The sequence below is a fragment of the Phyllostomus hastatus genome, unplaced genomic scaffold (genome assembly GCF_019186645.2).
Source record: "Phyllostomus hastatus isolate PE091 unplaced genomic scaffold, TTU_PhHast_1.1 phas_contig_17, whole genome shotgun sequence".
Lineage (NCBI taxonomy): Eukaryota > Metazoa > Chordata > Mammalia > Chiroptera > Phyllostomidae > Phyllostomus > Phyllostomus hastatus.
In genome coordinates this window covers 17,452,500-17,478,649 of record NW_025333664.1, presented here as the reverse complement: position 1 = coordinate 17,478,649, position 26,150 = coordinate 17,452,500, and the positions used below count along the sequence as shown (strand labels likewise).

The 26,150-nt window shown below is 43.1% G+C and overlaps 1 protein-coding gene across 4 annotated transcripts in view; it reads right to left on the bottom strand.

Annotated features, from left to right (window-relative positions):
• NDRG3 (NDRG family member 3) overlaps positions 1-23,357 on the bottom strand; it is a 65,202-nt gene extending 41,845 nt beyond the window's left edge. Inside the window, exons 1-2 of one of the 4 annotated variants that reach the window (XM_045833291.1) lie at positions 23,128-23,357; positions 8,543-8,644 (exon numbers count right to left, since the gene is read on the bottom strand). In XM_045833291.1, coding sequence (XP_045689247.1) covers positions 8,543-8,599 — 57 coding nt within the window. In that variant the 5' untranslated portion in view covers positions 8,600-8,644; positions 23,128-23,357. The remainder of the gene's footprint in view (positions 1-8,542; positions 8,645-23,127) is intronic. The other 3 variants (XM_045833292.1, XM_045833289.1, XM_045833290.1) reach the window with 3 other exon arrangements.
• Positions 23,358-26,150: the final 2,793 nt, after the last annotated feature.

Genomic DNA, 26,150 nt, shown 5'->3' with positions numbered 1-26,150 from the left:
TATGTATTAGGTGTTTGAGATACACACACACATACACACGTATACATACATATATACATACATACATATGTATATATATATAAAACAAATAAGCCAATATAAAAAATTAAATGTTGAAAGACTTTTGTTAAGACTTTAGGTAAAAAATAACCAAAAACTCTATTGCACTGCAATTTAAGATATGATATGGTCATTATATGAAAATAAATAATACACAACAGTCTTTACAGTTTTACTATAACTGTATTAAAATATGTACTAAAAGACTAGAAGAAAAATACCAAAACCTTTAACAACAGCAGCTATTTCTGAATAGAGAGATTATAGGTGACTATAATTTCCTTATACTTTTCTACAGTGAGACTGTACTTGCCATTTTGTAATTAGAAAACTGGAAAAAGAGGATTTTGCATGGTACAAAAATACAGTATCTGTAACTTAGTACTTTACAATATAATATTTAAAGATTAATTTAATTTGGGGGGGAAATAATTTTAAATGATGTCAAACAGACCATAGTAGGACCCTGGCCAGGTGACTCAGTTGGTCAGAACATTGTCCCATAGTCCCATACACCAAAAGGTTGCAGGTTTGATCCCCGGTCAGGGCACATACCCAGGTTGTAGGTTAAATCCCTGGTTGGGGTGCATGTGGGAGGCAACCAATTGATGTTTCTCCATCTAAATTCAATAACTATACCCTCAGGCTAGGCTTTAAAAAAAAAGAGAGAGACTTCCTGGATGGTGTGGCTGAGTGGATTGAGTGCTGGCCTGTGAACCAAAGGGTCGCCAGTGCAATTCCCAGTCAGGGCACATGCTTGGGTTGCAGGCCAGGTCCCCAGTAGTGGGTGCATGAGAGGCAACCACACGGTGATGTTTCTCTTCCTCTCTTTCTCCTTCCCTTCCCCTCTCTCTAAAAATAACTAAATAAAATCTTTAAAAGAGAGAGAGACCATATGAGGGCTTTGATTTTACAGGGTTCCCAGAGGTTCCTTCAGGGATCATTTAGAAAGATTAGAGAAAATCACTCTAGTCTGAACTGAAGTCTTGGGCATGGAAAACAGAGACACAAATTCTGATGAGCTGACTGGGAAGTAGCCGTCACCGTCTGCATGAATTCCCCTTCCTCCCCTCCCAAACATGTGATCACATCATGAAGCGTTCTGTGAGGCCTTGAAGCCTTTGAGATGAGCACAAAGGGAAATGCCAAAGGTGGAGAGAGATGATTCTTGCTGGAAACCAAAGCGAGCTTTTCTTTGTTGAATGCCCAGCAGCAAAAAACAACTATGTGTTCTTAATCCAATGTACACAGCTAGAAGCCCAGAAGAAAAGGTACCAATAATTGAAGGGAGACTATCCTAACACTTGTTTTCTTGGCTCTGCCGCACCCCCCACTCTCAAAGAGATGCCAGAAGCTCATAGAGAATGGCTTCAGGCTTCATGAGTGATCATCCTGGAGAAAGGATATAACTAGGTTTGTTTGACAGTATTTAGCACCCAGAGTTTCTGAATGGAGGTCATTAGCTGGGCCCCACTCAACCTGTGGTCTCCTGAAGTTGTATTCCTTGAATTTATTAAAAACTTAATACTACTCATTGGGTTCATTATGGAAGGAGAAAGACTTCCTTGGGGGCCTTCCATGGGAACTTAAGTGTCTCTCATACTTGAAGTACACGATGCTACTCTAACAAAACATTTAGAAGTTTCAAATTCTGTGTGTTTTCTTTGTTCCTTCTGTGCATTTTGAAGATACCATTAATTCCACGTTCAGAGAGATTCTTGCACTAAGCAGATTTAAGTAGCAGGAAGGGTGTCAAGAAAAGAATTTAAATAATAGAATAATTGGGGCAAAGGCAAAAAAAATATTAAGTCAAAGAAAAAGGTAAATTATTACTGAAAGCTGCAGTCAAGGTAGAAGCCAGCTAAGACGAGTGTCTCCTGGTGGAGCCTCAGGCCAAGCATAGAAAGTAAATGAAGCAGCTCCTGAAGGTGAATTAAAAGCAAGTGATCTCTCAAATACAAGCCTGAGAAAGCAAAACACAACTAAGAATAGGTCAATGAATGAAAAGAAAAGTATGAAAAAAAGGAGGGAGGGAGTAAAATTTAAAAAAACAAGTAATTGCTAGGGAGAAAAAAAATGTAGTTTACCAACATGAGATCCAGTCAAGAGACATGTACGGTTTCACAAGACAGAAAGCAACAGATATAATGCAAAGGACAAGATATGTAAGATCGCAGAACTGACCACCAAGAGGAAGAGACTGGGGGTAAATCTACTGGGTAAATAAATGTGCTGTGAACTTGAAGTGGGGGACAGGCTTGTGCCCGATTCACCATTATAGTCTCAGTCCTGGCACTTAGTAAACAAGCTGATTTTTAAAAACTGTTAGAGAATAAAATATGGCATTTCTATTTTTAAAAAAGGCAATAATCCTTACCAACAGAAAGTAGAAAGATGAGGAATTATACAAGCAGAAGAGTGAGATGAGCCTAGAAAATACTGTTTTTCTTTAGTAGCAGAGTATTATAATCACTTAACATAAATTAATAAATCAATGTTTTACAATCATCAGTGAACTATTTTTAAACAGAAATCTGTTCAAGCTAATAATCCAGAGACAAAAATGAAAGTTGTGTGTGTGTGTGTCTGTATGGGTGTATATGTACAGATATTTTAATTATCTATATTACACATTCATAAATTACTAATTAAAGAACTGACACTTCATAAAGAAACTTATAGAGGTCAGATACTTCCATAATTATCTGCAGAGTGATGAAAAAGTATAATTTCTTAAAGATTTTTAATTTACTTATTTTTAGAGAGAGGGGAAGAGAGGAAGAGAAGGATAAAAACATGGAGGTGTGAGAGGTACAGTTGCCTCTCGCACGCCCCCCAACTGGGGACCTGGCCCACAACCCAGGCATGTGCCCTGACTGAGAATAAAACCTACAACCTTTTAGTTCTCAGGCTCTCAATCTACTGAGCCACACCAGCCAGGGCAAAAAAGTACAATTTCTATTCTAAAATAATCTTTACCCTAACAGTCTATCAGGCATTATGTATCACTGACCTCTTGCAATAAAAACTCTGTGCATACCCTGCTAAATTGTGGCTAAGGCGTGGGCTCTTCCCACCAACTCCTGTTGACTCTGTAGCAGGTTGAGAACTGTCTTAGTGGCATCATTACTTGCTTGGGAACTGATTTACCACTCCAGTCCTGTCTAGGGAATTTCTGACAACTAATGTGACAATCATCTCTTAGAGTGCACATTAAGGGCCTCCCATACCTCTAGTGCACTACTCCTTAAATAGTCTTTAATGAAAATGTCAATAAATCTGTTTTAATTTTTTAAAAGATTTATTTATTTTTAGAGAAAGCGGAAAGGAGGGAGAAAGAGAGGGACAGAAACATCAATGTGTGGTTGACTCTCGCATGACCCCTACTGGGGACCTGGCCAGAAACCCAGGCCTGTGCCCTGACTGGGAATCAAACTGGCAACCCTTTGGTTCGCAGGCTGGCACTCAACCCACTGAGCCACACCAGCTAGGGCTTAATTTCTTTTCTTTTTTCTTTTTTTTTTAAGATTTTATTTATTTATTTTTAGAGAGGGAAGGGAGGGAGATAGACAGAGAGAGAAACATCAATGTGCAGTTGCTGGGGGCCGTGGCCTGCAACCCAGGCATGTGCCCTGACTGGGAATCGAACCTGCGACACTTTGGTTTGCAGCCTGCGCTCAATCCACTGAGCTACACCAGCCAGGGCTGCTGCTTCTTCTTCTTCTTCTTCTTTTTAAGAAAACATGGCACTACCCATTTGCCTATGTCTGCTATTGGAAGGTTATAAAAAACTCATCCCTAGGTTCTCCCTCCTACTCTCCTCTCCTCACATTTCTAGTCACAAGTAGAAAGGAAAAACAAACTGTAATAGAGTCTACCTCACTTCCTACTGTAACAACCAAAACAAAGTAAATAATTTGCTTCTATTCTCCCTACTAAATATTTATTCCCCTTCTCGATATTTTCTCAGTTCTGCAGAGGCCAATTATGGCCCCTACTTATTTTCTCAAGCGTGGCCTTTGGCTATCGCCAGACTCAGTCGCATCTGAGCCAACAGCAGGTAGAGGGGCCAGGAAATGAAGCACAAACCAGTCAGCTCTTTTGCTGGTTATACGGTTTTTGGGGCGACATGGTGGGAACTACCAGCTACACAAGGCAGCAGATGGCAGGAAGAGCTCTAAACTCCCATCCAAGCTGACGCCAGCAGGTGCTGGATCTAGTCCTGGCTGCACCACCTCACAGCACACTGGCATCGGGCAAGTCACACAACCTCTCTGAGCCTTGTCTATAAAATGGAGTTAAAAATACCTTCAACTCCTTACTTCACAAGAGGTTAAGAGATTAAAATAACATTGTGAAAATGCTCTAAAAATGATTTAGTGCTATTTTTTAAAGTCATTTCATATACCTAGGCAATTTCTGCTATCCAAAACAAAGATAAGAAAGAGCCAGTGGGTGCTTCTTTTCATCAGTGGAGCTAAAACAAACATGACAAAATTATCCACTTCTTCACAATTCTGAGCTATAGATAAAACCACAGATGTACTAAAATTAAATGGGAAAAGTACCAACAAATGATAAGAGGAAAGTTAACATAAGCCTCGCTTAAAGCTATTTTGAGAATGCTTCCCTATAGTCATCTCGGGACAAACTTCTCCATACCAGATCGGGTCTAGACTTCCTTCAGCCCCTGCAGCCTGGAAGGGTGCAGCGATGTCTTTGGCTACGAGTCTGTCTATGAGGAGAGCGGGCAGAAGGATGAAGTGCAGTAATGCACATCTTTAGGCTTTGCCTTAAAGAGACAGAGCGAGCCACAGAGGTTATGTGAAAACATCTACAGAGTGAACCCAGGGGAAAGGCCTCAGGTTCTGGAGTAGGAAAGATGTAAGTTTTAATCCTGGCTCTGCCACTTACTGACTGGGCAAGCCAGCCTTTCGGTCTTTCATCTGCTAGTGAGGAATAATGCCATCCGCTTCAATGGGATACTCTGATGACTGAAAGGGAGACGGTATGTAAAGCACCTGGCACATAAAAGGTGCTTAATAAATAATAGCAGGACAATCAAAAAATCTCCCCCAAAACAAAAAACCTTAAGACATCTACCTATTCCTATTCAGACCTGAAGGCTTATTGCTAATAGCATGGTTCTTCCCTGGGGAGAGCTTGGCCCCCCGGGGACAGTTGGCAGTGTCTGGAGACATTTCTGACTGTCACACCTGGGGAGGTGCTACTGACATCTGGTGGGTTGAGGCCAAGGATGCTGCTCAATACCCTACAATGCACAGAACAGCCTCCCACAATAAATAATGATCTAGCCCAAAACATTAATAGTGGCAAGACTCTCCAGCAGGTGTTTTCGGGTACTCAGAGTAAGCCGCTTCACCTCTCTGAGCCTTAGTCTCCTCACCAGCAATACGGGAATAAATTGATTTGTGCCCAACATCACCAAGCTGTTGGCAGGACCAAATGAAATAATGGATGAGAGGCATTATCATCATTACACCTTTCACAATGTGTGAAAAAGCACGCACTTGCTGGGCAAAGACAGAAGCACTGACCCCTTGAGGCAGGGCGGGGGGCGATACGAACGGGGGTAGAATTCTGTTTGGGAGGCCACCATCCGAAGAGGGCCTCTTGCCAATCTGTTTCTATACAGCTTTGCTGGAGCAGGGGAGCGCTCACGTATGGGGACTGGGTAGCAGTACTTCCCAGGGGGAGAGAGGGAGCGTGGGAAGTGGGCAGGAACAGCACAGGCACATCAAAGAGGAGCTAACAGATGTTAGGAAGTGAGGCATTAATTACTTGATTTCTTAGGCTGCTTGGGCTGCCTGAGTGACTTAAATGATAGAAATTTACCATATTTTGCAGTGTATAATGTGCACTTTTTTGCCCAAATTTTTGAGGGAAAAATAAGAGGGGGCATTCATTATACATGGGTAGTACTAATTCTATATCTCAAAAATGCTTTTAATTCTTATGCTTATGTGTTATTAAAAGTGTAACTCTGGAAAGCAATAATGATATCCGTATACAAAATAAGACCCTGGAATATAATAATCAGTTTGTTTCTAAATATAAATAAATAATTGAATTTAAAAATTAAAACGAAAGATTTTTTTCCTGAAAGTTTGGGCCAAAAGCATGGGTGTGCATTATACACCGGAGCGCATTATACCCAGCAAAATATAGTACCTCCTCACAATTCCGGAGGCTGGAAACACGAGATCGAGATTCTGGCAGGTTGTTTCTGGAGACAGCTCTTCCTGGCTGGCCTGGCCACCATCTTGCTGTGTCCTCACAGGGGGCTGTCTCCCTCTCTCTTCCTCTTCTTAAAAGGCCACCAATTCTACTGGATTAGGGCTATACTCTTATGACTCATGCAACCTTAATCACCCCCTTTAAGGACCTATTTCCAATAAAGTCACATGGTGGGGGGGTGCGTTTAACATATGAGTTCGGTGGAGAAAGGGGCACAGTTCTGTCCATACCACTTAGGCATCATTGTGGCCTCAGAGAGGAGGATCCAGAAATAAACTCAGTGCTCTTTTACAGTCACATTCGCTGAATCTTTCCTTTTCCATATGCTTTCTCTCCGAGCTGCCCAGTCAATTAACATCTGCAACTCTTTCATGTAGGTGCCTCCTCAGGCACCCTGTGGACTTCCGGGCTCAGAAGAGGGCCCTCTTCTTATTCGTGTCTCCGTCTTCAGACACTGGAGACCCGTCAGATCACGGTTTTCCAGCACTGGCTAATCAGAATCACTTTAGGCACGGTTCTCAATTATGGGAGTTTTTAAAAAAGAAGCTCAGCCACATCTTAGAACAATTCGATCAGAATCTCTGGAAGTAGGACCTAGGCATTGATAATTTTTAAATCTCCCCAAGTAATTCCAACAAGCAGCCGAAGCTGAGGACCACTGATAAGAGAGGGGTATGTGTTTGTGTCCTGTTCTCCTCCCCTCAGATTCCAATTTAGTTAGTCTGGGGGGACCCAGGAATCTGTATGTTTCAACAATTCCCCAGCTGATTCTGGTGATCAGCCAGATTTAGGATAGGTTACCACCCTCCTGAAGCTAAACTGCCTACTTCCACCTGCCTTGTAACTGCTCATTTCTCTGGCTATGTACATACGCTTTACAGAAGCGGGTGGAAGGAATTTTGTTTCCTTCCTCCTCTTTGTGGCACATCATTTTTGGGACAGCCCTTTACATACACCAAAAGACACTACTACTTAAAGGAGAGTTTAAAAGAAAAAACATGAGAGGGAAGCCACAAAATAAGCCACAGGGGGCTACACAAAGTGTGCAGCTTGCCAAGGGAAAGAGCAAGAAGTCTGGTGACAGACGAAGAAAGGAGTAAGAGTGGGGATGGACAGATGACATCACAGGGAAGAAAATGGGGCTGACAGGATCCAAGAGCAAATGAATGAAACACACAGTGAGTCAGCAGCCGTAGAAAGTTGTAGGTGAAGGGCCTTCCTTTGGGCAGCAAAGGTAACAGGGTATAGCAGCATCTTCTGGTGTACCCTGCGCCCCCACCTCACCCGCTTTACCCTCCCTCCTCATCGATGCTCCCCGCGGGAAAGAATGCCATGCAGTCCTTCACACCAGGCTACAAGAATGTTTTAGCAGGGAGCAATGACAGTAAACCAGAAGAGGAGGACCAGAGAGAAGGAATTTCGGGCACATTTACAGAACAGAGAGGGACCGGAGAGAGGGTGAGCCTTTCTCAGCTGGTTGGTAACTTGTATCATACGGCTCTTTACTCTGTGTAGTTCTCTAACACTGGCAGAAAAGTGATGTTTATTACTGACATCCAGGCATCCCTGACGAAAACCTCTACATTGACAGAAGGATCACACTGCTTACTGGACAAACTTTAGGGAGAGTGTTGGAGCCTATGTACCCTACCAGCCATGGCTGCTAGTTAACTCTTCCTCAGAGAAACTGAAACTCAAGACCCTTGGATTCTAAGTTAAACCCCATTCTCATACATTCTACTTCACTTTGCCTATTAGTTTTTCCCTTACTATCTCTATCTATAAAACAAGAAAATTTCAAGGATAACTTGACTGAATTTGGTCCATAAAAGCAAAGTAGGAAGAAAGAAAATAGAGAAAAACCATCAAAAAGATGGTTAAAGAATGTATTTTAAAATGTATTCCCTCCAGCCCTGGCTGGGGAGCTCAGTTGGTTAGAGTGTTGTCACAATAAGCCAAGGTTGTGGGTTCAATCCCTGGTCAGGGCACGTACAAGAAGCAACCAATGACTGCATAAATAAGTGAAACAACAAATGGATGTTTCTCTCTCTCTAAAAATCAGTCAATAAAAAAATAAAAGTATTCCCTTTATAGAAAGTCAAGCTAAATGTGGTTTGAGTTAGTTACCATTTAGATAATACAGAAATGAATAATTATAGGGAAAAAAGACATTTTAGTGAGAAGAGTAATCTCTATATTTTAGTGAAAACAGAGTAGTCTTTACCTTATCATTTAGAAGTGGTTTGATCTCCGTGAGTTGAACATCCTGAAGTTCATCCATGAGGACAGATGAAAATAGAGGATTCTCAAAAATAAATCAGTAACTCTGAAATAGAAGAAAAGGAAGTGAAGAAAGGGGCTTAAACTAGAAGTTGGAAATACAACTTTCCTGTTACAGCCATTCATTCAAATATTAGAAATTAGTATGTGTTGCACACTGCTCAGGGTGCTGAAGACACGGGAAACTAGACAGTTATGGCAGACCGACTCACAGTGGTCTCTATGATCTCTGCCTCCTGGTATTCACATCCTTGCGTAACTCCTACCGCCACTGAGTGTGGGCAAGACCGGTGGCTGTTATCATTCCTTCGAAGAACCCAGAGGATGCCCATCGGGAACTCTCCTCAAACTAAGAGAAATAGACCTCACATGCCAATCATAAGCAACCCAAACGTTTGTGGCACTTAGCATAAACCTGGTGACAACTTAACCTCCCTACAGAAGAATATAGTTTTTCTCTTGGACCCCAGGTACCCTATAAACTTGATTAAGGGTATGGAATGCCCAGAAATGGAATTTTTATTTTATTTTATTTTTTACCAGTGACATTTCAAAAAGAAATGAGGTGGCTTGAATCTTTTATCACACGTTTCGGCTAGCATCTACAAATCTCTCCTTTACAGATGTGCTTCGATCCAATTAACTCTAAAAATACTAACCTAACTAGTATCTACTTGTGTGTTTATTAATCACACTATAAACTGTGGCAACTTTTCATTTGGACTTCACTCTTTACCAGTAATTTAAAATGGCAATTTGAAAGTTCTTTTTCCTATTATAAAAGGAATACTGTATGTACTCACTTTAGAAAATGTGGAAACCACAGAATAATTAAAAGATATTTTACTTAGCCCTTCCATTTAAAGACAACTGCTGTTAACATTTTAGTCTATTTCCATTGGTTCTTTTTTCCTAGGTAAAGTGGTGATTTCCTAAAACTGTTTTTCCAACCCACCTGCTTTATTCCCTGCTCTAACTCACTCACTTGAAACTGCAGGACTTCAGGACGTTGATGACTCAAGTGTGAGTCCACATGGGGCCTGTCCAAGAGCCTCGGGGACAGAGGAAAGCCCCAGCTGCCCTCAGGTCCAAAGAGACTGGCATTCACCTAGTGTTCCCATGCATTTTTTAAAGATGAAAAAAATGATGTTTGTGCCAGGACAAACACTTAAATAAGGACTCAAATTAAATGAGAAGGCTCTCCCTATCAGCTGGGCCCAATGCAGACTCAATGCAGGACAGGAAGCTGCTCCAGTGTGACTTAGGAGTTGGCAACAACACAATAGATGTTCACCTTCTACATTATAGGGGACCTAATGTTTTCTTCTGGAGACTCAATTTTTGCTTAGTTCTCATTGTCCTGAGCCCTTGCCAATGAACAGTTTTATAACATCTATAGGAAAACTGAGGCCACATGGTGGAAAATTCCATCTCCAGATCTCCCAGCTACACAGATTGGCTTCCTCCCGGGGATCTGAGGCCTGCAGTTCCCTCATCTGCACAAATGACATGGCTGCCAGATTCATCCTGGTTCTAAGGGCTACTGATATTTTTAAAAAGCTAGTAGAGATTTTATGAACTTCAGTAAACAACGAAATGTTGACACTCCTTCCCAGCTTTATGAGGTAGAAGGAGCAATGAAAAGTAAAAACCTGCCTTCCTCTAACTGAGCAGGTAAGCCTGGTACCAGATGACTAGAAAGGAAAAGGGTCAAGTATAAATTCTAAACTTCCAGGAATTATAACCTAAATACCTTATGTTTAATCTTCATAACAGTCCTTTCAGGCAGACATTGTCATTTCTTAAAGATGAGAAACTCAGGCTTGGAGAGAAGTTAAATGGCTTTCCCAATATCCCCCATCTAAGTAACAGGGCAAGGATTTAAAAGCCTTTGCTTTCCCCACTAGACCATGGTACCAACGCCAGGCCCCACCTCCTGGCCACAGACCCTGGGCAAGTTTCTTCCCCTCTCTACCCAAGGGCACCTCCTTGAAGTAAAAGTAACAGAAGCCCAGAGCAATGCGGTACCACCAGTGACTCAGATGCCTTAGAATGAAGGTTTGAGTCATCACACCAGGACAAGAAATCTCAGCATCTTAGTAGTTAGCTCAGGACTAGGAGAACATGAGTAGGAAAAAGAGAAACAAAATTCTAGCATGTACTTGGTAACCAGTTTCGGAAACAAAGGCTATTTCTTGCTTGTCAGAACAGTGAGCCTCAGACAGTCACCTGGGTGTCTCGTTGAGGATCTTAGACACAATCAGTTTTGAGTGATGACTGTTCAATAGGTGACATCCTTTGAAGCGATAAAGAACAGAAAGGCTTGATTATTAGCACTGATCCCTAATAGAAATGAGGAGGATGGGGCAGAGAGACCTCTATTAATCTAATTTTATCCTGCCTTCTTCTAAAAAAGATTTCACATGGGATTTCAAAAAGATTCAACAGACCAGACCAACTAGAAGGAGAATGCACTGGGGAGGGAGAGGAGTTTGGCAGTTCAGTGCAGAAATCCAGCTGAAAAGTGACAAGAGCCTGGTCCTGCTATTGGAATCCAGACATAAAGATGGGTGATCTGAGGTACAAAATTGGTAAAAATAGCACGAGGTCAGAGAATTCAGATTTTGCCAAGGTTTTGTAGGGGTTTGGAATAAGCAAGCCCAAGATGTGCCTAAGCGGTATGTGGATTATTTTCAGCTAAAGGGAATCAAGACTCTGCAGGCTCAAATGCAACTTCTGTCCAGCCCCCCACCCCTCACTATCCAGAAGAATTCAGGAGCCTTGCCCACATTAAGAATTATCACCAGAAATGACTTTTTACCTATCTACATGGCAGGACAAAGTAATAATTGCTGAACACGTGCTCTCCCTGAAATTACTGACTACTTTTTGAAGCCCCAAAGGGCTTTAACTTCACCCGTAGCTCAGAACATCTTATACTTCAATTTCCCTTTCTGTCTCTGAACCTCTCATGTATGTGGGTCTCTGGCTCTCACAGGTATGTAGGGTTTCTTTCCATACATATGTATGTAATTACATTTGGCTATTTTCTCTTGTTAATCTATTTCATGTTTATTTGACTATTATTAGACGAGCTGAAAGAACCGTGAGGGCAGAGGAAAGTTTCTTCCTCCCCCACTGTTTCTAGTTACAGGGATAAAAGAATGATGGGGCAATGAATGAAATGCAGGAACTAAAAAGCAACAGCAGAAAGTGGTGAAAAAAATTGATTTTGAGTTACAGCTAAAAACTGGACATCCAAGAGACCAGTGCACAGAGTGAGATTTAGTGAGGAAAATCTATAGGTACTAACGGGGAGCAGAGCTTGCCACCTCAAAATATCTTTGGGATATTATTTCCAGCTGGTTAATTTTAAGAAAGAGCACACAGGGGGAAAGCTCTGAAAACCAAGCAGGACCTTGTAAAGGGCATGTGCGTTCTAAGGGAATCCCCATCTGCATGTGTGTTTGCTGCACTCCACCAGGCCTGCACTCACTATCAATGGGGAAGACAACAACTTAAATCTACATAACAATCTCATTCTTGTTCATTGTGCTTTGCCTGGTAACTTCCCAGAACTGATTACCCACCCCCAGCACCTTCTTTTGTCTTTGGCCAAAGGTAGTATTTAAGGTGATGGTGATGGCTTCCACAGTTTGGAATGTTACTCAGTTTTCCTGGGTCTCTCCCATGTATACAGGAGGCATACATTTTATTGGACTTTGTTTTTCTCCTTCTAATCTCTCTTGTGCCAGTTTAATTAGTAGTCCAGCCAGAAGGGTAGAAGGAAAATTATTTTTCCTCCCCCACAGCACTCACCAAACCAGAGACATGGAGGAGGTGGAGCCTGGGCTCTTCTGAAAGACAACTCAGTGATGGAAAGGAAAGCAGAATCAGTAAGAAATGAAGAAAAAAAGACTCAAGAGATACAAGAGGTAATGCAGAAGTACAAAGTCAAAGAAGTCAAGGAGTAAGAGAAATTTACATGAATGGGGAGAAGACTCAAATACTGAAGAGGAAAGGAGGAAGGGGAAGACTGAGAAAGGGCCATTATCTTTCTCTAGCTACGAAAGTCAACAGTATTAAAGTCTAGGGAAAAGGAGGTTCAGTTCTCGGTGGGGAAAAAACGCCCATAACTATGACCTTGTAGAAATACAGAAATTGACATTTCTGAATTTAAATGTAAGCAAAAATGTTCCAAGGATGGCCAGGAGAGGCACCAGTGTTCTTTGATAATCAGCACAAGAGGAACTTGAAAGATCATCCAGACTACTGACTTAATTTTTTGCACCAACACTCTGAAATAGAGAACAGAAAAAAGTGTAGGGGGGCTGGCTGAAGGGTGGTGAGGCAGCTGGGGTTCTCTCTGCAGAGCATAGTTTAAACACAGTCCAACAATATGCTTCTGTGTGCAGCCTCCGTTCACTCCGAAAACATGGATGCCCAGATTCTTCCCGTCATGGAAAGAGCCTTAAGCACATCAGATGTGGACTCTAGCTGTGGTCACTGGGCAAAGTATTTTCTCTTTCTAGACCTCAGTTTCCCCATTTGTCCTGGGAAGAGGTTGGGCAAGATGACCTTTGTGGTCCCTGGCAGGGCTGACATTCTGTGACCCAGAAGCTCCCTGAAAGCAGTAGTTTACATTCTCTCCCAGGGTAAGAGTTCCTCTGCTCCCCCCCCCCCCCCATTTTATTCTCACTACAATCCTAAGGGGTCACTCAGTTATCAACCTGATTAGGTTCAAAGACTGGCTGAAGGTCACTCAGCAACTCAGTGGGAGGGTGCACTCGGCTAGACCCCACAGAGATGAGGGTCTCAGGCTTCTATCTCACACTGTGTGCTTTGTCCACTTAGAGAAAGCTCAGTGAGATTTCCAGTGCTTAAAAACGCTGCTTTGTTACTTAAAAATGACAGTAAGGGGTTATATATACACTACTGGCTTTCTAAACTACAAGCCATCTTGTTTTGTAGCTTCCCCCCATGGCCAAGGTAATTTGGGTGGCCTTGATCAGGCTTTGCCAAGATATACTGATGCCAGGCCCTAGTTTGTATTCTAGAGGCAACGTCAATCGCTTTTGGTTTTAGCAAGACTGCAGGCAGACAACTAAAACAGAATGGAGGCAGCAGAGAAGGCACACTGAGGAGAACGAGCTGGACAGGGCCAGCTGGTGCTGAAACAGTTATGGCTGAAAAGCTGCAGAAAGCGGCCAGGGGACAGGCTGAGAAGGTAGACGATGGTGCTCCCACAGCAAGTGCTCCTGACTCACATCCTCTGTTTTCGCCCATACACTGCTGGCTGAATAAGCAATACTACAGCACTTCGCAATTCACAAAGCATCTTTCCATCTAACATCTTAATTAATGGATGATCACTACGGTACATCACTACAGATGATCACTCGGTGAGGGAAAACACTGAGGCAATGGCCTCTATTACAGAGATAAGGAAACTGAGGCTGAAAGAGGTGAAATGGAGTAACCAAAACAATACGACTAATGAATGCGGCAGCTGGCACTGAAACTCAGTTCTCTCCTGACCCCAGTGCTCTCCCCGTGCACTGTCTCACACTGTCTCCCAGGTTATCACAGAATAAAGTGCCCGGGGGTAAAAAGGAGAGACATTCAGCAGACTGCCTCACTGCACCCAGCCTACACTGAGGACCTCTTTATCTCTGGTCCTAAGTCACAGAGTGGTTAGGATCAGGCCGCAGGCTTGAGGATTAAGCCCTAATATGAAGTTAATAACAAGAAAGCCGAGATAGGGGATTGGAGTTTGCCTTCACCCATTAATTCAACTGAGTAGAGGAGATTAGGTCTATAAACAAACCACTACAGTTCAAAGCAGTACAAACATAAGCCTATGAATTTGACAAACTCTATGGCAGTTTTTCTTCTTCTTCTTTTTTTTGTTTTCTATTGTTTTCATTGTTGTTCAAGTATAGTTGTCTCCATTTCCCCTCACCACTCCCCCCTCACCTCCCCAGCCATCCCTACTTCCCACCCTCTATGGCCATTTTTCGACTTTGACACCATTGACATTGTGGGCCAGATATTTTTGTTGTGGAGGACTGTCCCATGCATAGAATGTTTGGGAACATCCCTGGCCTCTACCCACTACATGACAGTAGCACCCTCCTCCAACAGTTGTGACACCCAAGTCTGTCTTCAAGAGAAATAACTAAGGACTGGAACGGTCAGGAGTCTCCCAAAGGAGGTGAGAATGACGGGCCTTGAGTAGGTATGTTCTGGATGGCTGTAAGGGAAGAGAGGACATTGCAGGTAAGGACATCAGGAGTGGGAAAGAGGTACACAAAATATATCCAGGAGACGCCAAAGAGAACAATGCAGCTGGGGAAGAAGACAAGGCTGGTCAGAACACTGAAGACACAAATGGGACTTTATGTGTGGACAACCAATGAAGCTTCCTGAGCGGAACGACGCAACTGTTTAAAACACGGTCATCTCCTCTGATAGTTTTTAGCTCCACATTAGAAAGACTTGGAAGTCTTCTTCCAAGACTAGCTTTGAAGAATAGCAATACCCAGGCTCCAATCCCAAAAATCCAGTTTAATTGGTCCTGGGTAGGGCCCTGATGTTGTTTTTAAAACTCCACAGATAATTCTAAAAATGCATCTAAGGACTGAGAACCACTGGTCTACCACGGCAATTTTCAAACTTTTTCATCTGATGGCACACATAAACTAATTACTGAAATTCTGTAGCACACCAAAAAGTATATTATATTTTCTGCTGATCTCACAAAAAAATAGGTATCATTTTCATTAACTTACACTGGACGGCTATTGATGTGTTGGCAGTTGAAAACCGCTGGTCTACAGTCATGCCTTCATCCTCAGATGAGAAAACGGGCCTGGAAATGTGAGTAATTTGCCTAAATTCACGCGGCCGGTTAGGTGAGGGGCAGGGACTGGCATCTGGACTCCTATTCCAGGCTCTGAAAGATCTCACAGAGGACTGGGCTAAATTCCACACTTCACTCTGTATGAAGCACAACTACCTGATGACTTGGCCCTCAAGTTTTGCCAGGGTTGAAGCCTGAATTAATCTAATCATAAAACTACTGACTTAAGCAATCCCACAAGCATCTAGGATAATGGATGTTGGTTTCACTGTTGCCTCCTGAGGGCCCTTAGGAAAGGAAAGGGTCTCAGGAGACTTTCCAGAAAGTGCAATAAACAAGCCAAACTACCCAGCTCAGAGAAAAACAACTTTTTAAAATACAACTCACTGAGCTTTTGTACTCCACATAGAGGGAAGTCTGGGTTCCTCTTCATGGGAAGAAACACTCTCAGAGATTCTACCCAGTAGGCAAAGGTGGGTGGAAAAGTGATCACAGGTAACTGCTAAAGCATGCCCACAGACCCTCATTTGAACAGAACACACCCCTTGTGGCCCACAGGCCTGTTTTTCTGAAAAGGGCAGTACCCTTCACAGCAGGTCCACCTTTCCAGCGTGTCACTCCTTGACTTGGGCAACAGGTGGGAAACAGAAGGCTTGTGAAGACTGTCAAGCTGGAAATCTGAGTCTGTCCAACAGGGTGGGGCTGAAGTAGGTTCTCAGATGTTCATGTGGAAAATCGTACAATAATCAGTAATACAAGATAGACTCTGTTTCACATACTCACAACTATAAACCCACTTTTGCTCCCCTCCCCCCAACATTCATTCTATTCATCCTGGGGTGCTGGTGCAAATCACTACTAAAACAAAATAATGCCGACCTAGGGGCCTTCTCGATAGCCCCAGACACCCACCAACCAGCTGAAGCTCTAATGTGGGGGTCACGCTAAAGGAACTCTAGAAGCAGAAGCACTACCTTCGGCCTTCCACTCTTGAAGGATGCAGCTCAGGACACCAGGACTGCTGGTGAGACCCCGGTATGTGCTGTTGGGGTGGGCACTGGGTTCCCACCAGCTATGAGGCAGAATCCCTGAAAACAATCTGACCTTTAACCCAGTCTGAGTGGAGGTAAAGAATAAGCCAGAATCCTAAGATGCAGTGCTTTTAATACTCATTCTAGCCTAATTTACTGAGCAGTAGCTATATGCCAGATATCATAATAACCACTCTGTCCACTAATTATTTCATTTTATTTTCTAATACAGTTGTAAAATAGGTACTGCAATCCTCCCTGTTTTACAGATGAATAATCTGACACTTGGAGAGGTTTTATAATATGTCAAAGGTCACACAGCTAGTGGGTGGCAAAGCAAGGATTTGAACCTGAGCAGCCTGCATCTAGTGCTTGGCAGGCTTCTACAAACAGCTCTTCCCACCTGATGCCAGCTGATCATTAGTTCTACTTTTTACTCAGGTTTGGCTACTGGAATTTACCAGGATCTCATTGAGCAAATAATTTTAAACTGAAGAGCACCATATAAAGTTTAGGCTTTATTAAGATGAAATTTGGGTATTATTAGGTATTAGCATTATTACTTTAATTAATAGGGGACTGCTCTTATTGGGGAGTATTTGAAAAGCAACCCTGTGGACTGCTTAATTATCTAACATCACATTTGGTCAAAATCCCGGTTAAGCCCATCTTTCAACACAAAGGCTTAAAAGCTGTGACATCTTCAAAACTTGGAGAATGGCAGGAGAGGTCCTGTCCCCACAGCTTTCTCAGGTGCAAGGAGAAAGAGACAGTAGCCTGATTCCTCTCCTCTCTCTGCTAAGTGTTATGGCTTCACATAACAGCTTTAGAGCCCCAATGCCGCAATTTTAGAAAGCATTCCACTTTTACCGTAAGTTGAAAGTTCAGACTTAAAAATGTGGAAGAATTCTAAGGATTAAAACTGTCATTTAAAATAAACAACTGTGCCTGTTTTGAAAGCAAATAGTATTTCTGGAAAAACTATCATATGGCAATTACCAATTAAAGGAAAAGCTGACATGACCGCTAATCTTAGGTTTTCATTAGAAACGGGAAGCAGCTTCACACGGTTTTTATGAGCTACACACAGTTTTTCTTACCCCACTTTATTGTGTTTATGAGTTTTTACGCCATCACTCTCCCACTTCCCCCCAAATAATAGCTATTGCCTTCAAACCTGAAACAGCATTATCTTTAAAAAAAAAAAAAACCTGCAAAACTTATAACAGAAAAATCTTAGTAAGTAGTATAAAACCAAGCGTGAAGAATGGCTGTAGCAGAAAATTTTACTCGATCAAGTGAAAACCCCAAACTGCAGACTGTGGGTATTTTTAGGGGGCAGTGATTACAGTCTAATGATATAGCCAAAGCCCAGGGTAAGCCACTTGAGGAATTAATTTCCCTATATTAAATCTCTGGGGAAGATGAAATGGAGCACCTCCACACAAAGAGTTGGGAAGAATGCCTACTCCATATTCCTTAACAGCAACCAAGTTTAAAAGCACAGACTGCTTGATTATGTAAATATCATCTATATAAACTTTAACTCAGAATGCAACAAAGCCTTATTTCCTCCAGAGTACACCACACTCAGCCATCAGCAATGGATCTGTTTAGGGCTGCGGACACGCCACACTCTGCGAGGCACTGTGAGAAACGTGACAGAATTCTGAGTCTACCATACCATCCCCCCAGCTGAAGAGAGAAGACCAAAAGACATAACACAACCCATTTTTGTACGGTATTTAAAACATCCTCCATGTATGTGCATTAATTTCACATAATAAATATTTAATGGCCAGACTGTAGGTAAATATTATAAACACAATAGAATTAGTACTATATTAAAGAAAAAAAACTTTCATTTACCAAAGAAAGCCCTAAAACCTAGCAAATACTCATACTAAATCTAGGTTTAGTTTTTGTGTGCCATTTCCAAGCAGTCTCTTAAAAAGGGGGGTGGGGTGGGGAGGTTTCAAAAAGGCCTTTCAGCCCTGGCTGGTGTGGCTCAGTGGGCGGAGTGCCAGCCTGCGAACTAAAATGTCTCCAGTTTGATTCCCAGTCAGGGCACAAGCCTGGGTTGTGGGCCAGGTCCCCAGGTGGGGGCGTGAGAGAGGCAACAGATCTATCCATGTACCCGCGATGTTTCTCTACCTCTCTTTCTCCCTCCCTTCCCCTCTCTCTAAAAAAATAAATAAATAAATAAATAAAATCTGTGTAATATTTCAGGACCTCAGCAGAAACATGATTTTCCTTAAAAAAAATAAATAAAAATAAAAATAAAAAGGCCTTTCAGAATTTGACACCCAGTTTGCAGTAAACCGAAATGCTATCAATCTTTGGATCTGAAAGTCCTCAACAGACTTCTTCCTTTCAGCATCCCTGTTCAGACTTGTCAACATTTCCTCCAAAATCTCCCATTTGCCCTTTTCTTTCCGACAGCCCTTACTTCCTGTCTGGATTTACTCAATCGTTTATCATTTACCAAGTGCCTATTATCTGCCACAGGCAGAGCTAAACCTTCATCCTCGCTCATGTGAAGCTCACACGACACTCAGCAGAGCTGTTATCAGCCCATTGCAATCCCCAGGCTGCAAGCTTTGGCGAAGGCTTTGTATTTCCAGATCCCGGCAGCATCTGGCATACAGCAGACACTCTAAAAATGTTTGTTGTGTGACATTAGATTAGTTTAGCAAGCTCTTTTTTTAATCTATAAATATGTTAGTACAGTATATATCTTCAAAAAGGGCTCTTGCTTTTTTTGTTTAAATACAAAAGCAGTATATGCACCATGCAAAAATATAGAAAGGTGTCGGTAAAAAGTAAATTTCTGCAACCACCTAAACCCCACATCCAGAAGTGATTATTGACGGCGGTTTAGAATGTGGATTTCTAGAACTCTCCTATGATGATACATGACATGCACATGCACCCATGCACACCCCCCCCCCCCACTTTTTTGGAAAAAGTGCTTCGATAGTTTCTGACACTAGCTTCTCAACCTTCTCATCTAGTGATTCTCAAAGTGTTGTCCTTGGATAAGAAGCATCGGCACCATCAGGGAACTTGTTAAAAGTACAAACTAGGCCCCACTCCAAATGTACTGACTGAATCAGACATTCTGGGTTTTTTGTTTTGTTTTTTAAGATTTCATTTATTTATTTTTAGAGAGATGGGGAAGGGAGGGAGAAAGAGAAGGAGTGAAACAGCAATCTATGGTTGCCTCTAGCACACCCCATACTGGGGATATATGGCCTGCAACCCAGGCATGTGCCCTGACTAGGAATCAAACTGGTGATGCTTTGGTTCGATGGCCTGTGCTCAATCCACTGAACTACACCAGCCAGGACCAGACATTCCGGGTTTTAATAAACTCTCCAGGTGATTCTGAAGTGCACTAAAGGCTGAGAACCACTGCTCTCATCCAACTCAGGTGACCCTGGCCAAGCCAGATTTTTAGCTGTCCCTTAAACACAGCAAGCATTGTTATCTTGCATTAGTTCTACCACCCTGCTTCAAAATACCTTCCTTGTTCTTTTGATTAATTCTGACCCTACCAATCTGTCAAAGCCTAGAAAGTTCTAACTCCTCCCCAAAGTGTTTTCACTACCACAGCTCAGCCCTCTTGCACCTCTGCCAACTCCTATGCCATATCTAGTCTCTCTACCACAGGATTTAACAATTACGTACACACTGTCTACAAAGTCAAAGAACAGTTTTTACTATTAAAAAGGCCCTCCAGGATATAATGACACCAGTTCTGCAGTAAACCCAAAATGCTATCAATCTTTGGACCTGAAAGTCCTTGACACACCTATTATATTTCCTAGAAAACATGAATCATATTTTAGTTGTCTCTTCCTCAATCCTGTTCTAAGCACACAAAGAGAATCTTTTTTAAAGATTTTATTTATTTTTAGAGAGGGGGAAGGGAGAGAGGGAGAAACATTAATGTGTGGTTGCCTCTTGCACGCCCCCTACTGGGGATCTGGCCTGCAATCCAGGCCTGTACCCTGACTGGGAATCCAACCTACCACCCTCTGGTTCTCAGGCTGGCATTCAATCCACTGAGCTATACCAGCCAGGGCAGAATTTTGATAAGAGTTGCTGATTAATGTCTTTAAGGACAAATTCATTAAAATACTGGTAAACCTTTAATGGGTAAAAGATAAAAATTTAGTTTTCAAGTTTTAGCTCCAGGTCTGACCTTGGACAAGTTCACTCCATAGCATTGCTTTGCTTATGATGCTATTATGGCAATTTTTAGACCTGACTTGAGTTATAGTTAGATATGGTGTTTCCCAGTTAGCTAGTAAGCTCTTTCAACAGGAACCATGTTTTATTAAATGCTTACTCTCTCACCATTCCCAGTGCCATGTCTTCCACATAACAGCTGAATATATCTGCAGAAAATTATTTGGAAAAAATCGCTAAAAAGCATCATTTATGTAGAGAACTGTGCACAGATATGCTGCCTTCCAAAGGGCCCATTTGAACATTTATTACAAATACTGTGAAATGATTTATGGTAAAAATTGTGATTACTCCGCTAGCACCAGGGGCAGTCTGCCACAAAAGGCAAAAAATATAAAAATGAATCGAGCATGCATTTAGGGATAGAATAAAAGACCACAAGCTCAAGCTACCTTACTGTAGTAACATGCAAATCAAAACTGCTCTCTACAATTATACCAACTCCAGTGTCAAGGATAAACAGGCTTGTTGATACAGACCCTAATTTGCAATTTTCAGAAACAACAGAGTGGACAAGAAACCTTTCTGAGTGGCAGATCTAAAAGGAAAGATCACAAGGAAAAAATATTTGTTCCCTTTATTCTTTTCTGTTTTAAAAAAATCATACCTGTGAGATGAATGTTAGTGGAACCTATTGTGGTAATCATTTCACAATATAAATTAAGCCATCATGCTGTATGCCTTAAATTTATACAGTGATGTATGTCAATTATTTCTCACTAAAACTGGAAAAAAATAAAATATAAAGGAAGGGACAGCAAAGAGAAGTTGAAGGGCAAGTGGAAAATACAGAAAGGCAACAACAACAAAAAATCATTCTTTGAGTAATGAAAAGGAATAGTGGAAATTCACTGAGCCTTTGCCAAAGACCTACTGTGAGCTAGGCATATGGTCCCCAAAGACAGCCCATGAGCTCAAGGGGCTAATAGTCCTACTGTGCGTGTGCGTGCGCACGCACACATGTGTGTAATTCTGATTGGGAAAGTCAAGCAAGGAAGGCTTCACAGAGATGGTGGTTGAGTTAGAGGAGCTTTTAAGTGTTTAAAAAGGATTTGCTAAGAAAGAAAAAAAAAGACAGTTTGAGCTAGTTATTTTGGGGAGGAAACATTCACATGATTTTACAGCTGTTCCTTGTGGGACTTTAAATCGTGGTAGCTTCTTATATTCAGCACCACTGTGTCAACACTCTTTCTCTTTTTACTTTATTTTAGATCCTAAGATGTTCCAGCGCAATGTAAAAACAGAGCCCGAAAGCCCCAGAATGGGGTGAGTGTTCGCCAGATTTGCTCTGTCACCCCCACATCCAGCCAGCCCAGCCAGCCCGCTCCCGCTGTCCCAGCAGCCAGAAAAGGCTAATTATATCCTCTGGGGGCCCGGCTCGGGAAAACCTGGGGGCAGGCTCGCCAGGCTCACCCCGCTTCTGCCAGGAAGCCGCCAGGGGAGCGCTTCACTGCCTCCTAAGCCATAAGGCTCCGAGTCTACCTGTCACAGGGAGGCCAGCTCTGCAGAAAAAAAAAAGTGCGTGAAAAGGAAGGAGGCAACACACTGATTCGGAAACGTTCAGGTTAAGTGAGAATCTTAATGAAATGTTCCGCAAGATCCCAGGCACACGGCAAGCACCGGGTGAGCATTAGCTCTCATTAATAACACTACTATTATTACAGCAACATCTCATTTGTACTTCAGCAACAAGAAAATACTGTTTTTGCAGTCTTTTATGACGTTGAAAATGCAAATCCAGAGATAAGTGTATTCCAATCTTTTTTAAAGGTTCAAGATCAAATTCCAACCGAACTGGCCCAAGACACTGAGGGCAAGATCCAGCCCATGCCTGTCGGCCGCGTGACCTTGGGCAGGCACTTCACCGCTCTCTGCCTCAGTTTCCTCATCTGTCAAGAGGAGGGAAAAGCACCTCCCTCGCAGGGTCGTCGTGGGGCTGCGCCAGAGCTCACCGCCCATCTCCCAAGCCTCGCTGGCTCTGGGGCGGGGGGAGGAACAGATGGGTGTCCACACCGAGGCCCACCCAAGTCCCACCGCCGGCAGAGCAGGAGAAAGGGGGTCGCGCCTGAGGTGGCTCCCTGCGACCAAGAGTGGGCGCCCCGAGGCTCAGCCCCTGCCGCCAGCACGCTGGACGGTGGCAGCCCGGTGGCATCGCCGCGGGGCCCCGCAGCCCGGGCTCCCGGAGCGGCGGAGAGAGGCCGGGCTGACCCGTACTCCCAAGCTGGGAAAGCGGAGGGCGCCAGGGGGTCCTAAGGCTAGCAGCGAGAGCCCGGGGCCCCACCGCGCAGCGGGGACGAGGCGGGGCGGGAGCGAGCAAGGGGAGCTAGGGCCCCGCCAGCAGCGCCCGCGTTCCCAGCGGGCCGGCCTGAGGCACTCACTCACCTGGGGCGCGGGGCAACCCGCCGTCAGTGCAGCAGCGGCGGCGGCGGCTACAGCGGCGGCGAGAGGGGCGGGGGAGGCTGTGCGGCCGCGCAGGCGCGCTGAGGAAGCCGGGGCCGCGCGCCGGTGCCGCTCCCGCCGGCCTCGGGAACTACCAAGATGGTGGCTGAGCCGGGAGCAGCCACCGGTGCCATCTTGGATGTAGTTCTCGGTGAGTCTTTGTAAGTACCCGGAGGGAGGGGGTTGAGTGCTGCGTCCGCCTGGCCTCCTCCCTTCCACGGAGTTGCACCCTCCTGAAGCCCCTGAGAACCCGCGTAGGGCGTGGCATCCTTTCACTAGGGCACGGAGCCGTTACCCAAGGTCACATGGCACTTAGGAGTGCTTGGCATGGGGAAGGGGCTGGTCAATTCTGGCGACTGGACCCAGTGACTTAACTCGAATCCAAGACTCAGCCCTTCCTTATATCACTGTTACAGCTGCCAACTGCGCCATCTCCTTGGGTGCAACATGAGAAATTGAATTCTTTTTTTAGAATGATTACACACTTTAAGCCTAATGGCCCAACAATTGAAATAACACCAAAACGTACAGGACTGAATCCCTTTCCCAAAAGTTTACAATTTAATCTTGTGAAAATTAATAAAGGAAAAGCTTCGTTTAAATGGTGTAAGGGAGGCTAGAAGGGGAGCCCTCAGGTACCACCACTCAGCATCAATTACAAGAAGAATCAATTACCTACCTCAACAGAAAAATACGCACCTTGCAAGTCATACCATTGTAAAATGAAAATCAATCAATCACTGAGTAAATGTGGAGAGCTAATTGGCTTTATTAAGCAGCTCATGAATCCAGTAGTATCCTGTCTAGCAAATACAAGAGTACTCAGTGCGGATGTACAAAAAGGAAGGTTTTTATAGGAAGAAGGGTGAAGCAAGGGAGCTATTTTATTTTATTTTATTTAGAGATGTTGTTTATTCATTTCTAGAGAGAGGGGAAGTGGGAAGAGAAACAGATGAGTGAGAAAAACATCAATTGGTTGCCTCTCGCACAGCACGCGTCCTGACTAGGAAAGGAACTGGCAACCCTTTGATTCACAGGCCAGGCACTGAACCCACTGAGACACACCAGCCAGGGCAATGGTGCTATTTTAAAATGAAAAGAACTGGGGGGCTGGGACACCTTGGAGGGGGGCAACAGGAGGGTTTTTATCATGCAGATTGCCTCTTCTTTGGGGGATAGAGGAAGCCCACATGACAGACTACCTCATGGGTGTTGACCAGAACATTCCAGACCAGCTGACTTAAAATTATGTTTCTGGGAGAGGCTGAAACTGCAATTAGATCAGACATTAAATGTAGGTTTGGTATCCTGGGCCTTAGGCACAAGGACACCATTTTGGGCCTGTGGTTTTTCTCTTTAACGTTACTCCAACAGATTTCCTTCCTTGCCCAGCAAATCACTCGGCCAATGAGGAACTGTTGACAGCTTCTCTTGCTTTCCTTCCATGGACTTTCATTCGAAACAACCCCTTCCAAATTCCTCTATGTTCCTCTCCTTTGCTCGCTGGACTTCACTATAGTTTTTGCTATACTATACTTGTCTGGAATTGCAATTCTCTGTTATTCCCAAACAAACCCATTTTGCTGGTAAAATAACTGGATGTCCTGTTTTTTAAGGTCAACATTACATTATTTATTAAGGATCACTAAAAGTAAAATATCCTCTGAACTAAATTGGGGCAAATATAACAAATGTTACCAAACACCAAAGGGAAGTAATTGTCTATAATACTGTAATTTATCAAGCACAATCCCTGAACCAAATTTGAGAAGGAAAACTAATATTAACTGAGCACAACCTTTTATTACATGATTTATGTTTGTTCATTAACATTTACTGAGTACCAAATTAGTTCTAGTTCACCCTCCGCTACTATCTTTATGTCCTTGGTTAAATTATTAAGTGTCCCCAATCTTGTGTTCATCTATAGTGACACAAATATAGAAGTTACATGATAACATTATGGCCTATATGCATGTAAAATGCTTATAACTTACTACAGTTATACCTTGGCACTTGCTGGCTTCAGAACTCCTCAAACCCTGTACTTGTCGCATTTCGACGAGAAAAAGTTTCAGCACTTGGTGCTTGCTCGGGACTTGTCACACTTGCTAGAACTTGTATGAGTCCCCATGCCCAAGAGAAAACACTTCATCATTCAGTACTCATTGGTTTCAGCACTTCTCCCGAGTTCCAGAACGAATTAAGGAGTACTGAGGTACCACTGTATTTTTCTGTGCTCTATTCTGTTTATCTGTTCAAGACAGACTAAAACGCACTTCTTATGCTTAAGGTCGAACAAATTCTTATGAACAAAAAATGCAACACCATGTAGGAAATAAAATGGAGGAAAGTACAATCACCTTTGGAGGTGATCTATCTATCCCCATTCTACAGATAAGGAAAATGAGGATAAGAGATGAAGATTCATTTCAAACTCTATCCTTTCCTTTACACTACTCTGCTTCTAAGTATAGATTAACACCATTCCTCTGACTCTTAAAAACCCTGGCTTTCCTTGGGACTGTCCAAAGTTTCCTTTTGCTCTATTCTGGACAATATTAGCCACTCTCAAGGCTTCAATAAGTACATATCAGTAACTTCCAAAATTCATCTCTAGTCCATATTTTTCTCCCCAGTTTTCTACCGGCCTATCCAACCGTCTCCTTGACTTCCCCACTTGGTGTCCCAAATTGAACTACCAGCTTTCCCATCATCCACCCAGCTATTCAATGCTTCACCCGCCATCATATTGGTACCACTGCCCTAAACTTGAATTGTTTAATCTAATCTTCATAGCATCCCTGTGATACAGGTTCCGTCACTCTCCTAATTTTATAGTAGTGTTAAAGACCCAAACTGGAGTCACCCAGGATACCAAACCTACATTTAATACCTGACCTAATCGCAGTTTCAGTCTCCCCAGTTGCAGTGACAAGCGTTTAACACGTAAGTTACAATGCCTG